At 43.1% G+C, this 13,809-nt stretch overlaps 1 protein-coding gene across 2 annotated transcripts in view; it reads right to left on the bottom strand.

Annotated features, from left to right (window-relative positions):
* The window catches only part of GNB1 (G protein subunit beta 1), a 61,138-nt gene that overhangs the window by 24,528 nt on the left and 22,801 nt on the right, over window positions 1-13,809 (bottom strand). For both annotated transcript variants that reach the window (XM_046663568.1, XM_046663567.1), the window contains exons 2-3: window positions 11,703-11,751; window positions 584-685 (exon numbers count right to left, since the gene is read on the bottom strand). In XM_046663568.1, the coding sequence (XP_046519524.1) occupies window positions 584-640 (57 nt within the window). In that variant the 5' untranslated portion in view covers window positions 641-685; window positions 11,703-11,751. The remainder of the gene's footprint in view (window positions 1-583; window positions 686-11,702; window positions 11,752-13,809) is intronic.

Genomic DNA, 13,809 nt, shown 5'->3' with positions numbered 1-13,809 from the left:
CATCTTCTTCTTTTTTCTTTTGCTCCCCAAAGCCCCAGTACATGGTTGTATGTCCTAGCTGTAAGTCTTTCTAGTTCTTCTGTGAGAGCCACTGCCACAGCGTGGCCACTGACAGACGAGTGATTTGGTTCCGTGACCAGGAAACAAACCCAGGCTGCCAAAGTGGTGAGAGCACCAAACTTTAACTAGGCCATGAGGGCTGCCTCTAAAACTCTTATTTTTAAACAAGTTTTCTGCCCTCAACTTAACAGTCACAGGAGAGAGAGGCAGACACCACACTCAATATAGCGACTCAAAGAATTTCACGAAGCTAATTCCCACGATTAAGAAAAAGTGTACAGAAAGATGTTTATAAATTCCATGGGAACGTTTTATGGATATTCAAATAATGATATACCAGAAAACAAAATACTAAAAATAATGTACTAGGCCAAATATCTGGATAATTAGCATATCCTGGGCAATTGAAATTCAACTTCAATCCAAAACATTGAATAATCACTCTGTAACCCTCTTCTCTAAAACAGGTATCCGACCTGAAATCCAAATGATTAATAAAACTAAACACATATTAGCTACATACTCTAATTTGGTTTTTAAGCTGTTCAGCCTCCTGCCGTAACTGGTCAAGTTCACTCATCTTCTGATCTTGGTGCTCTTCAAAGCCACTCAAAGAATCTGAGATCTGAAACAGAAATACAAGCACAAAAATTAAAACACAATGGTTAAGCAACTTAATGAAGCAGGTGAGAAAAATAAATTAAAAATTTTAAGAGCTATAGTTTCATTATAAATCAGGGTACTTTTCTTTAGCATTCATCAGAATTTATAAAATGCCTACCAAGGGCTGGATTAATAAAATATGATTATTATTCACTAGATTTGTACAATGACAATGTCTAACAGATTACTCAAAAGATAGTGGTGGTTGAAAAAGGAAAAATCTGTTAAGCATTTTTCATGAAGGATCTGGGTCTCACTATAAATCCAAGAATTTAAGACTGATATTTAGAATAGCTCTCACAAGAAAACTCAGGGGTAATTAGTTCAGGAAACAGGGTATGGTGGCAACCTGGCAACCCAGTACCTCAAAGCCACATCAGTGATCTTGAACCCATGACTGCCCAGAAGATGTCGGAACGTTCACCCAGCAATTCTACAAGGACTCAGTGTGGTATCCAGCAGGCCTCTGGTTCACGGACAACTCGCTCTCCCACCAAAATGGGCCCTGGGATCCCAGCAGACTCAGGGACAACACTGCGGCCCTCACAGGCACAGGCCCACCGAGGCTCAGAACAAGCGGCCCTGCTGCCCACTGCTGACCCTGCCCCACCCTCAGTCTCACTAGACAGAGACAGTATTCTTGAAATCAGAGTCAGAAGGAAACCATCCTGCTCAACAAGAGACTTATTTTCCCAAGAGCATGTCACAACTGGAAGTTTCATTTCTGACCAAGACCATGGCTGTTAAGTCCATCATAAATACGACCAACTACCACAAAGCTGCAGATATAATTACTGACATCTTGTAATCATTTAAGAATACACCCAGCTCCCACATGCAGACACGGCTTGCACAAGGGCCTCACTTTCCTATGCAAATACACAGGGGAAAATTCTTCCATCAGAGATTTTGTGTAAAAGTCATAGGGTTCATATAATATACACCAGACATTTAATTAACAGTAGTTATTTATGTTCTTAAAATGGAAACATATCTGGGAGAAATTATCTGGATGACCCAAAAAGCATAATTGTTAGAGTTCCTAGTCTAGATAAACTTTTCTATTCTGCACAAAAGCATTCAAAATAATTGTTACATAGTCTGTATTACAGAAACTTGATGTATATTTACTGATGAAAACAAAAATACCCTTCTCAATAAAAAGCATCTTTTTTCTTTTTTAAAGATTTTATTTTTCCTTTTTCTCCCCAAAGGCCCTGGGTACATAGTTGTGGATTTTCAGTTGTGGGTCCTTCTAGCTGTGGCATGTGGGATGCCGCCTCAGCGTGACCTGATGAACAGTGTCATGTCTGCGCCCAGGATCCGAACTGGCGAAACCCTGGGCCTCCGAAGCGGAGCGCTTTGCGAACCCAACCGCTCGGCCACAGGGCCGGCGCCTCAATAAAACATATCTTTAAAACACGTCTGACGGGCCGGCCCGGTGGGGCAGCGGTTAAGTTTGCACGTTCCGCTTCGGCAGCCTGAGGTTCACCGGTTTGGATCCCTGGTGTGGACATGGCACTGCTTGGCTAGCCGTGCTGTGGTAGGTGTCCTACATATAAAGCAGAGGAAGATGGGCATGGATGTCAGCTCAGGGCCAGTCTTCCTCAAAAAACAAACAAAACAAAACACATCTGAGTTCTTGGTTCTTGCTCTCCCTGCACTCACCAGCCCACGTCCACTCACAGCCACAAACTGCTGCTAACTGCTGGGCAGGCCAGGCAGGAGGCAGCAGAGTGAGGGAAGTAAACGCTGGACCTCCAGAGTCACTGCAGGTCACCAGCACTGACCCTAAATGAAAGCCCGCAGAACTGCCAGGAAGAGCCTGCCAGGGGCGGGGCCATGATGTGCAGCCGAGGCATCTCCAGCTGGGACACAGCAAAAGGCAGGGCCTGCTGCTGCAGCTCTCTGGGAAGGCGATGCATGGCGACACGGTCCTAGGCATATTTCTGACTAACAGTTGCTTCTAAGGGCATCGCTTTAGGCGGGTGTAGTAAGTACACGGAAAGCCCCGTGAAGGCGGAGCACCTCACGCCTCTGGAACCCGTGGAGCGTCAGGAGTCGGAGGGGGAGAGGCTGCCCCCCGACATTCCATCCTACAGGGAACAGTGGCAACTCTCTCTCTAGTTTTCACACGGAGCATCAGGAGTCGGAGGGGAGAGGCTGCCCCCAGACATCCCATCCTATGGGGTAACAGTGGTAACTCTCTCTCTAGTTTTCACATAGACTCTCTAAGCACTGCGAGGTGTGAATATTAATGCATGAAATAACAACAGTGCCAAGAGAACATGAAACGGTTTTTAAAATAGAAAGCTGTGACGAGGTGTTTGTTCTCTATGCGCATGGACGGCCTTGCATCACTTCTGGCAGCCCAGGGATGCAGCTGCCACTCATCTATTCCACACATGATCGAATCTCATCACGTGGACGTTTCTGCAAACGTGAGGGCAGTTTTATTCCAGAAATACCCCCTCAGGCCCCGATGTTGGATAATCATTCTTAGGCTGCAAAGAAGCTACTTTATTCAATCCTTCCAAAATAATGTGAAGAAAAATACTGCTAATGTTGTCACGAGGCACACTGAATTTACACTGTTAATTTTAGTCAACAAACATAATTTCTGATCCTAATTTAAACACTAAAAAGCTAAGGTAATTTTTTAAGTGAAAACTAAAAACAACAACCTCCTAGGATATAGCTAAACAAGAAGTACTTTCTGAGACACTAGGGGGTCTTTAGGTAAAGACCTAAATTCCAGTATTAGGTGGCATAACTTCTGAAATCTTAAATTTAAATATTTCTCTTAATAAGATGTTCTTTCTTATGTATTATAGAAGGACATATACATGATAATCACCCACCTGTCCTGCTTTAAACTAGAGAAACGAATTTACTGAAAACCCAAGTATCCTTAAAATGAGAAGCTCCATTTAAATCAGTTACTTCACAAAATTTCAGAAATAATATGAATATTTGCTGACTTTAATCTTTAGTCACAAGCAAAGAGAACAAAACCAAATCTGTTTCTCTTTCATCAGCAAATAGCATAAATTATTAATATCATCTTTTGATTATAGCTCCCTCTATAATCCGTGCCCACATTTGAATTTCAACTAAAAGACTCAAAATTCAAGTCGTAAATTTAAGGGTATTTCTATTTCTACTAGCAATAAAAACAAGTGTCCTGGGGGCCGGCCAGTGGCCGAGTGGTTAAGTTCGAGAGCTCTGCTTCGGTGGCCCAGGGTTTCGCCGGTTCAAATCCTGGGCGCGGACAAGGCACCGCTCATGAGGCCATGCTGAGGAGGCATCCCACATGCCACAACTAGAAGGACCCACAACTAGAAATACACAACTATGTACTGGGGGGCTTTGCGGAGAAAAAGGAAAAATAAAATCTTTGAAAAAAAAAAAGAAAAAAAACCAAGTGTCCTCTAAGACCCTATTGAATCTGTACAGTCTGGTGAGAAAGAGAAACCTACCGTTGGGCATTTAAAACTTTAAAACTTACATGCTCTGTCCCCGTGTCAAAGGTGCATTTGCTAAAACCAAATCTGGAGAAGAAGCTTTTTGTAGATGTACTTTCACTGATGAAGGGACACCCCAGGTCCCCAGCACGCTGGCCCCCGTGGCCCTGGGCTCACTCTGATGAACACCGTGCAGGACCGCCTTGATGTGGTATGTGCACGTCCACAGAAGAACGGCCCACTTCACCTGAGCTGACGGACACTGAACCGGCCCCAGAGGATGAGCATGGAGAGGGTGGACGCCACCACCATCCCAGAAAACCAGGCAGTCAATGCTCCCAAAGGGAAACCGGCATCCACGGGCGGCAAGGAGCATGCATGCTCACGCACAGAGCACAGCTGACAGGAAGGAAAAACTTTCTAATTCCCACAAACTAAAAGCTCACCTAAATGCTCTTCTGTGAAGATACAGAAAACGAAACACACACGGGACAGGATAATATATAAATGATGATGCTTTTCTTTTCATGGATATATAAAAGACAAACATCTACGCTAACGTAAGCAATCTGTTTCCTATCTACACAAAAATGTTCAGAGTGGTTATTTTTGGAGAAAGCCACAGAATAGTGAGGCAGCTTTTATTTTTCACATTATCTGTTATATATATTTTTTCTTTTTTCAAAAAAGTTAACAGGTTATCTGGGCCCTGGAACTAAAAAGCATTCACACTTTTTTCCCTATACTTTTCAGTTTAAAAAACTTTTTACTGAATGAACTATTATTACATAACACTAAGAACAATAATGAAGACAGTATAAAAATCTGGGGAAAATGGCTATCATATGTTAAATGAAAAACAAATTTGTGTGTAACAATTTTAGCTACTTTAGAAGAACAAAAATACTTAGTTTTAAAAAAAGACGTTTAAAAAGACTAGTAGCATTTTTGTGAGAATTATTGGTCATATTTGTATCTTCATTTTCCAAATAACAGTAATGCAGTACGTTACTTTAATAATAAAAAATGAATGTACATTTTAAAAGTCTTACTTACATTTAATTGCTCTTGCTTTTCTCTTCACTATCCTTAGTCCCCCAAAGCCACCTGGAAACCCCACCATCAGGGTTCCGTGGCCTGGGTCCCTTCTCTCCTCCAGTGTCAAAGCCACAGTTAAGCTGCGGCGAGCTGACTCAGCGTGTGGACCAATCCAATCCACTAAGACAGGGCCTGCTGAGTCTCTCATCCGTCCTTCTCTATGACCCATATCTGCCATTAGCTTTTATTTAGAGCTTGTTTTGGAAATATTTTTCACAGAAAGTTAAATAACTTAAGAGCAAGTACGTGAAGTGATCTGCCCCTACTTTAGATTATATCCAACATCTTTCTAAGTCAAAATGTTAACATAAGATTTTTATTCGAACATTTCCCATTTGCAATATAATGTGCTTCCGGTGGCTCCACAATCACTTCGCGATAAACGCGGCACCATCTCCCTCTAATCGAAACCCTTGCAAAGTCTAGGAAGGACGATTCAGTGGTGCCCCCAGCACCCAAGTTATTACGAAGTCACTAACAACCACACTGAGGCTGCAAGTTTGTTAACGACAAAATGAGGTGATTGTAGCAAAAATAATTGCAATTCTGGTTCTGTCACATACAAGGAATAAGACTTTCACTAAATCGCTTTTCACTCTGGTCTGTTTACTGCAAAACAGGAATGGTGTTATCTACACACAGGCTGCAATGAAAACTAAAGGAGGCAACCGGGAAGTGCTCCCTAAGCCTTTCAGCGACTGGACTGTGAAGCACACCTTCCGAGACAGCAGTCGCAACGCGCACCCCCGGTCTCAGGGCCACCAGGAGGGCATCCGCCCCGGCATGCCCTCGGGCGTCCCGTGCTCTCAGAAACTTCCTCCTAAGTCAAACCAGCCCGCTGACCATCCAGTGCCACGTGGGGCAGGAGCTGGCACACTTGCTCAGCCACACAAGTACCACACCTCACCTCCAAGACAAAGCAGCATTTTGAGAGGCAGGAGTTTGCATGACAAATTTAAACCAATTCCTTCAGCTTTTCTATTTTTCTTCCATGCCAAATCCAAGTTAATCTCCAAAATCAAGACAGTGAAAATCCAAAGGGCAACAGAAAGTACTCCTGCCCTCCTCCTGTTCCACACCATTCTAACACTATGAGCAACACAGGGCAGCGAGACAAGGATACCGTGATCGATAAAGGTATTACCGCTGAAGTGGATGCAGAGTGATGTGCATTGTGGACACTCCATCCAACATGACTTATTCACAGACTTCCCCGGCACTTAAAGGTATATGCTGACATATTTAAGAGTAAAATGACACGTCTGAATTTCACTTTAAAACAATACCAAGAAGGAGGGAAACAGGTGAGGGCAGATGAAAGTAAAATTGCTTGTGAGTTGGTAATTGTTTTAGTTTGGTGATGGAGTTCCTTATACTATTTGTTAACTTTTGTACATATTTCATTAAAACAGTTTTAAAAAATGTTAGAGACTGGGTCTTGATTCAAAATCCAAATATACAGACTTTTCAGAGAAAATCAGGAAAATTGGAATACGGTTTGGGTATCCGATGACATGAAGGAGTTGCTGTTCCTTTATTTGGTATCATGATGCGAAAAAAGTCTTACCTGTTGGAAATACTTCTCACTTATGAGTGGAATGATATGATTTGGGGATTTGCTTTAAAACACTCCAAGATAGGAAGGAAGGAGAAAAGAGACTAAACAAAATTGGCAAAATTCTGTAAATGTTGTAGCTGGGTGATTACATAATATTCCATTTTTATATATGTACGAACATTCTCTTAACAAATTTTTTAGTAAGTCAATATTTCTTGGTATTGTTTGACTACCTTACAAGCACATAATAAATTTGTTATAAATCTCCTGATTTTAAAAGTATGGGAGCACAGGCATCCCGCGAGCAGATAATGTCACATTTTGACATTTTCTTCTGCAATGACATGGATCGTCCTGCCACTTTAGCTGGCTGGTTGTGAGGATTCAACTCCAATAATTCCCAAATTTGTCTGAAGAACTGAATGGTCAGCCTCGGAGGCTTAGATCCCTATGTTTCAAAAGCGATAAAAGTTAATACTAACTTTTGATAACATCTCACGACTAAATCAGCTTCTATGAAATAGTAGATATCAGAATATTCAATGAAATAAAAAGTAAATCTTAAACAGTTTTTATATGGGTAACTGGATATCTGATAATGAAGACTAAGACAGGAAATCTAATTACATATTAAATTCTTATTTGGCTCTGGTTTAAAGTATCCAGCAAATTTTTACATAGGTTATGTGAAAACTGACGTGGGTGTACTACATTTTATCAGGATGCAGTATATTTAAATGTCTTCCCTCAACACCTAAGATATCTCATGAGATTTTCCTGTTTCTGAATTTTCTGATGCAAATTTCAAAAGAAAACTCACAGACAGCCCCAAACTTAGTTAAGTGATTTACTTTTAGATAATGTGCACACAAGAGACTTCTGCTTTTCACATTTTACATTCATGGATAGTGTAATAAAATTTTCTTAACTTACTGTTTAACCCCAATTCAAGCGCATCGTCTAGAGCCTTAGAACAATGTAAAAGTTTAATCATCCTCAGTAGAAGTAAATTTATAGAACAATCATGAGTTCTGTAAACAGAAAAATAAGATACAAGAAACCGTCTACACATCAAGTCAGTACATCTACCAGCCCTCCAAACGGTCTGACTCTGTAAGGGGGGGAGGAGCATCACTCACGGCACTCTGCTACCTTTTAAAATACAGGTTCTTGTACTTTTCAAATCACAACAAAACCTACAGAGATAATTCATAAAGTCACTGACAGCCAACTGCCACTTACACTCAAACTGAATTTGTAGGACCCTAACGTGTCATTCTAGGAAGTCCACGCTGAATGCAGACATCACTGCAGGGGAAAAGCCCCAGGACGCTTTTGCACTATGGGGTGTCTGCTGCCCTGTGACGGCTCCAGCACCACTCCAACATGTGCCTCCCTGGTTACCCAGTCTCTCTGCCAGTCCTCAAGTGAGAGAGGAGTCATACAGGCATCTGCACACCACAAGGGACTTACTGTCTGACAAAATCAACCATGCACCTGGTAACAACAGGAAGCAATCCAGCTCCATGGACAAACCATAGAGCACAAGACTCTGTCAAACAAATCACGTTTGTAAGACACCCCCAGCTCCCTATCCAGAGATGTGCCTGAGCAAGGAGGCAGCAATATCAATAACTGCAAATTCCAATTAGGGAGTAACAGCAGTAATTACAGTGGGAGGTCTTGAAGGCGGGAGAAAGCGGCAGCTCAGGGACTGGGATGGAAGGACAGGGATGAGCCAGTGTGGGAGAGCAGGTATGAGCTGCCCTCCCCTATGTCACCTTTCCCTCTGGGATCACAGGAAATGGCCAGTGGCCCTTTCTGCTTACGTCTGATGCCCATGAAAACCCACCTGCTCTTCCCACCTGCTCTCCCTCGCCGTCTAACTGTGTCAGCCTACGTCCTCTTTGCTTACAGGGTCGAGCATAGAACCCAGCACACGCTAGGTGATCAAGAATGGTGAATAAGTCCAACCCCTTCAAACTCGCTGAGGCCAAACCGTAAGTCCCATTTAATTATTCCTGAGCCAAACTTCATCTGTGATGGATGCCATCTATGAAAGAAATGGCACACACCTGAAGGCAGGCCTAACAGAAAGGTGGTGGGGACTGGAGAGCAACCGCTCAACCCACGGAGGTGCTGGGCCTCCAAGCCCCTCAGAGGGGCTCTCCCTCCAAGCCTGGGGAAGACTGCTTCCTGCAGTGTCCTTTGCCTCCACTATGCAGAGACAAGCTCTGTTTTACACTTCCTTCCTGCAAACCAGGACGAGCACGACTGACACTTGTTCTTGCTGGTCTCTGCGCGTCCAGCCCACCTGAGCAGGGCCTGCTGGCCAGAGGCAGTGTGGGCACAGGCAGCTGGGGGTCACACATTTGGGGTTCCAGTCCTGGTGCACTCTCTCATCACCAGGTGGTCTCCACCAAGTTCCTAACCTCTCCCTGCCTTCATTTCTTATTCAGGAAGTTGAGACCAGAAGAGGAGCCACCTCACACGCTATGAGGATGCAAGGAGAACCCACATAAGGCCCTTAAAACCTGACTGAACCATAGTAAATGCGCACAAATAGGACCTGTTATAAAATCAGTAATAGGACTTTTAACCTGAAATGATTTAAGTAACAGTCAGAAAACTTCGCCTCCTTCACCTGCCACACTTCCTACCCAGAGTCAGTGGAGCAGGCTCTTTTGCAGAAATCAAGAATATGGGTAAGGGTGGCAACCAGTATAATACAGGGGTTCACCAGGTGCAGGGCAGACCTGCTCATATTGTTTTCTTTTATTTGAAGATTTTATTATTTATTTACCTATTCCATTATTTTTTTCGTGAGGAAGATTGTCACCGAGCTAACATCTGTGCTAATCTCCCTCTATTTTGTTTGTCTGTTCGTTTGTTTGTTTTGGGTTTTTTTTTGAGGAAGATTAGCCCTGAGCTAACATCCATGCCAATCTTCCTCTACTTTATAGATGGGATGCCTACCACAGCATTGCTTGCCAAGCAGTGCCAGGTCTGTACCCGGGATCCAAACCGGCGAACCCCAGGCCGCCGAGAAGCACAATGTGCAAATTTAACCACTGCGCCACTGGGCCGGCCCCTGTCCCTCTAGTTTGTATGTGGGACCTCCACCACAGCATGGCTTGAAGAGCTATGACTGCGTGCACCCCCGGGATCTGAGCCAGGGAACTCCAGGCCGCTGAAGTGGAGCACATGAACTTAACCACTACACTACAGGGCCAGCCCCTCATAATGCTTTCCAATTGCTCATTGAGTTTTCACTTAGTTTTAAAAATATCTTTACTCAAGTGTAGGTAGCACAATAAACATGCCCAAGCTGACACATTCTGATACATATACCCCTGAAACCACCACCAGAATTAAGATAATGAGCATCCATCACCCCCAAAAGTTCCCTGTGCCCCTCTGTAATCCCACCCCCATCACCAAGCAACTACTAATCTGCCTCCTGTCACTGCACATTAGTGGCATTTTCTGGAATTTTATATATATGGAATCATACAGCATGGACCTTCCTGGGGTCTGCCTTCGTTGCTCAGTGTTATTATTCTGAGATTCATCCATGTTGCTGCATGTACAAATCTTTATATGAACACCTGCTTTCTGTTCTGGGTAAACACCTAGGAATGGAATGGCTGGATCAGAGATGGTAGGCACATGTTTAACATGTGAAGAAATTGCCAAACTGCTTTCCAAATGGATGCAGCATTTTGCACTCCGTCAGCAGTGCCAGGAGAGCTCCAGTTCCAGTGCATCCCATCAGCACTTGCTATGGGCAGTCTTCTTCATTTTAGCCATTCTAATAGATGGATAGTGGCGTCTCATTATGGTCTGAATTTGCATTGCCCTGATGGCTAATGATTTTGACCATCTTTTCAGGTGTTTATCTGCTATGTCTACATGTTCCATGGTGAAGTGTCTGTTCAATTCACTCGTGTTTTTTATTGGGTTGTTTGTTTTCTTATAATTGAATTTTGAGAGTTCTTTACTTATTCTGGATACAAGCCATCTAAAGACATGTGATCTGCTAATATTATCTCCCAGTCTGTGGCTTGTCTTTCCATCCTCTTAACAGTGTCTTTGAAAGAGCAGAAGTTTTTAATTTTGATTAAGTCCAGTTTACAAATGTTCTCTTTTATGGACTGTGTCTTTGATGTCATAATCAAGAAATTTTTGCCTAACCCAAAGTCTCAATGATTTTCTATGTTTTCCTTTAGAGGTTTTCTAGTGTCAGGTTTTATATTTAGGTCTATGATTCATTGTGAGTTAAATCTATGATGTCAAGTTCACTATTTGCATATGGATACCTAATTGTTCAAGACCTAATTCATTCAATTTAGTTCTGCTTTTTAAGTTGAAATTATTTCAACTTACAAAGAGTTGCAAGAATAATACAAAGAACTGTATACCCTCACCCAGATTCACTAACCCCTCACAGTAACACTTGCTTTACTACTCCCACTTTAGACAAACACGGGGATTTTTTTTCTGAATCGTGTGGTCTCACCTTTATCTGTATCATCAGCTAGTAGTCCAACTAATGTTTGATTTGGAAAAAGGACTTTCCTGCTTTCTAATGAAAAAAGTTGGAGAAATAAAACTCTTGTCCAGAAGGTGGAACCACAATCTCTGGGACCTCGGCCCTTCCTGCTGAACACTGGACGGAGCCTTCTAAGAAGATACCCTTCTTCAGGGTCAATTTGTTCTGAAAACCAACTCTGGACTTAAAAAAGAGAGATGGGCAAAACTGTAACAAAAACCAGATTATTAAAAAAAAAAAAAACCCTGAAGAAATTTAAATTCTGTACTTTAAAAACTTCTTAAAGGATCAATTACATCAAAATTACCTTAATTCAGAAGTGCTTCTGGTCTGGTCTCCAACACATGTAAAATTGTCTGCAACAGACAGAGAAAAGACTATATTTGCATTGCATTCATGTTGTGAGAAACAATATTTCATACCTTTCAAGGAGTACATAAATCCACCCCTTCCGTATCACCATTTCTCATCTAGAATTTCTTTACTCAGTACTTTGTATTAACTTAGTATTTAGTTTTTCAGTGTAGAAAAGAAGAAATCTGATCTCAATTTCTTTAAAAAAAATCCTCAGAAACACCTCAGGGAAAATACCTTGAATTAAACTTAAAGTATTGGGGGAAAGGGGTGTTTAGAATCCCTTTGCTAGAAAAATTACAGTAACAGTAGGAAAAAAAAAAATCACAGCAATTCAAGAAGCCTCTAAGAGTAATCTCACCCAGACCTTCCCATGTGACATGTGGTGGACCTCGCCCGAACCTCAAAACAGCCACTAGCCACCTGTCTCCTGAGTGCTGGCAAGCCCACCTGTCTCCTGAGTGCTGGCAAGCCCTCCCGAGAACAGTCCAGCCCATCCTCTGCCCCACTACTCCTGCTGCGCGTGCCCTCCACAGCCTGGGCCTCGATCAGGAAGCCGTCTGCAGGAGCAGCAGACATCACGACGGAGCCTCGCAAGTCTCCTCTCACCGCAGCCAGAACTAAAGTATATTTAATTCCAGATTTCTTCCGAAATGTCTGCTTGTTCTTTCCCGGAAACTAAGTTTCAAAACATTTACATATGTTTTTGTAACCTTTCCAAATTAACCTTTGTGCGAAAGACCACTTTGGGATGTTTCACAGGTTGCCACCTGCCTGTTGATTAATTCACTGTCTTGTGAGCCGACAAACTCATGTGCACACATCCAGTCTGCGGGTCATGAGAGGTAACAACAAGCTGAAACACCCCTCAGTGGAACTGTAAGTTCTAAGGCGTTTATTTAATAAAATGGTTTTATTTTGGAATTATGCAGCTTGTTATAAGCAAGCACACGTTTTTCCGGCAGTAAAAGCGGGTATGGAAGGAAAACAGTTCAGTGGTCCCTCAAAAGGTCAAACAGAATTACCCCATGACCCGCAATTCTACTCCTAGGTATATACCCCAAAGAAGTGAAGACAGGTACTCAAAGACCACACGCGCGTGTTCACAGCAGCACTGTCCATAACAGCCAAAGGTGGCAACATCCCAAATGTCCATCAGTGGGTGAACGGATAAACAAAATGTGGCATATCCACACAACGGAACATTATTCAGCCATAAAAAGGAATGAAGTACTGACACACGCTACAATGTAAATGATCCTTGAAAACATGCTACACGAAGAAATCAGACACAAAAGTCACATATTGTCTGACTCCATTTATATGAAATATACTGGACAAGCAAAAAAATGCTGTTCAAGTTACTTACACACACACACACACACACACACACACACACACACACAACCAGTGGATGTGGAAGCAGAAGCTGGAGACCATGGAAATTCAGCAGGGAACCAGTGTCAACTGCAGCTCGCTCTCACCAACCCCCCAAGAGGAGTGCTCACTCAAGGCTTCACCGAACTATCGTGAACTAAAAGTGGGAAAGTGGGGCCGGCCTGGTGGCGTAGCAATTAAGTTCGCATGTTCCGCTTCTCAGTGGCCTGGGGTTCGCCGGTTCGGATCCCGGGTGTGGACACAGCACCACTTGGTAAAAGCCATGTTGTGGCAGGCGTCCCACATATAAAGTAGAGGAAGATGGGCACGGATGGTAGCTCAGGGCCAGTCTTCCTCAGCAAAAAGAGGAGGACTGGCAGTAGTTAGCTCCAGACTAATCTTCCTCAAAAAAAAAAAAAAAAAAAAAGAGAGAGATAAAAGCGGGGAAGCTCCATCTCTACAACTGACATCTGAGACTGGCCCACTCTCTGTGTTCGGGGGCGGGCTCATCTGCTGTGGGACATGCAGCAGCATCCCCAGCCTCTCCCTGTGGGTGCCAGCAGCACCCCTTTACACAGCCGTGACAACCAAAGACGTCTCCAGACACCACCAGACGTCCCTGGGGTCAATATCAGTGCCAGGTGAGAGCTACTCCTTTAAAGCGATGGTTGGGGCCCCAGTGG

This window comes from Equus quagga, chromosome 5 (assembly GCF_021613505.1).
Source record: "Equus quagga isolate Etosha38 chromosome 5, UCLA_HA_Equagga_1.0, whole genome shotgun sequence".
NCBI lineage: Eukaryota > Metazoa > Chordata > Mammalia > Perissodactyla > Equidae > Equus > Equus quagga.
This window is presented reverse-complemented; position numbering and strand designations above follow the sequence as displayed.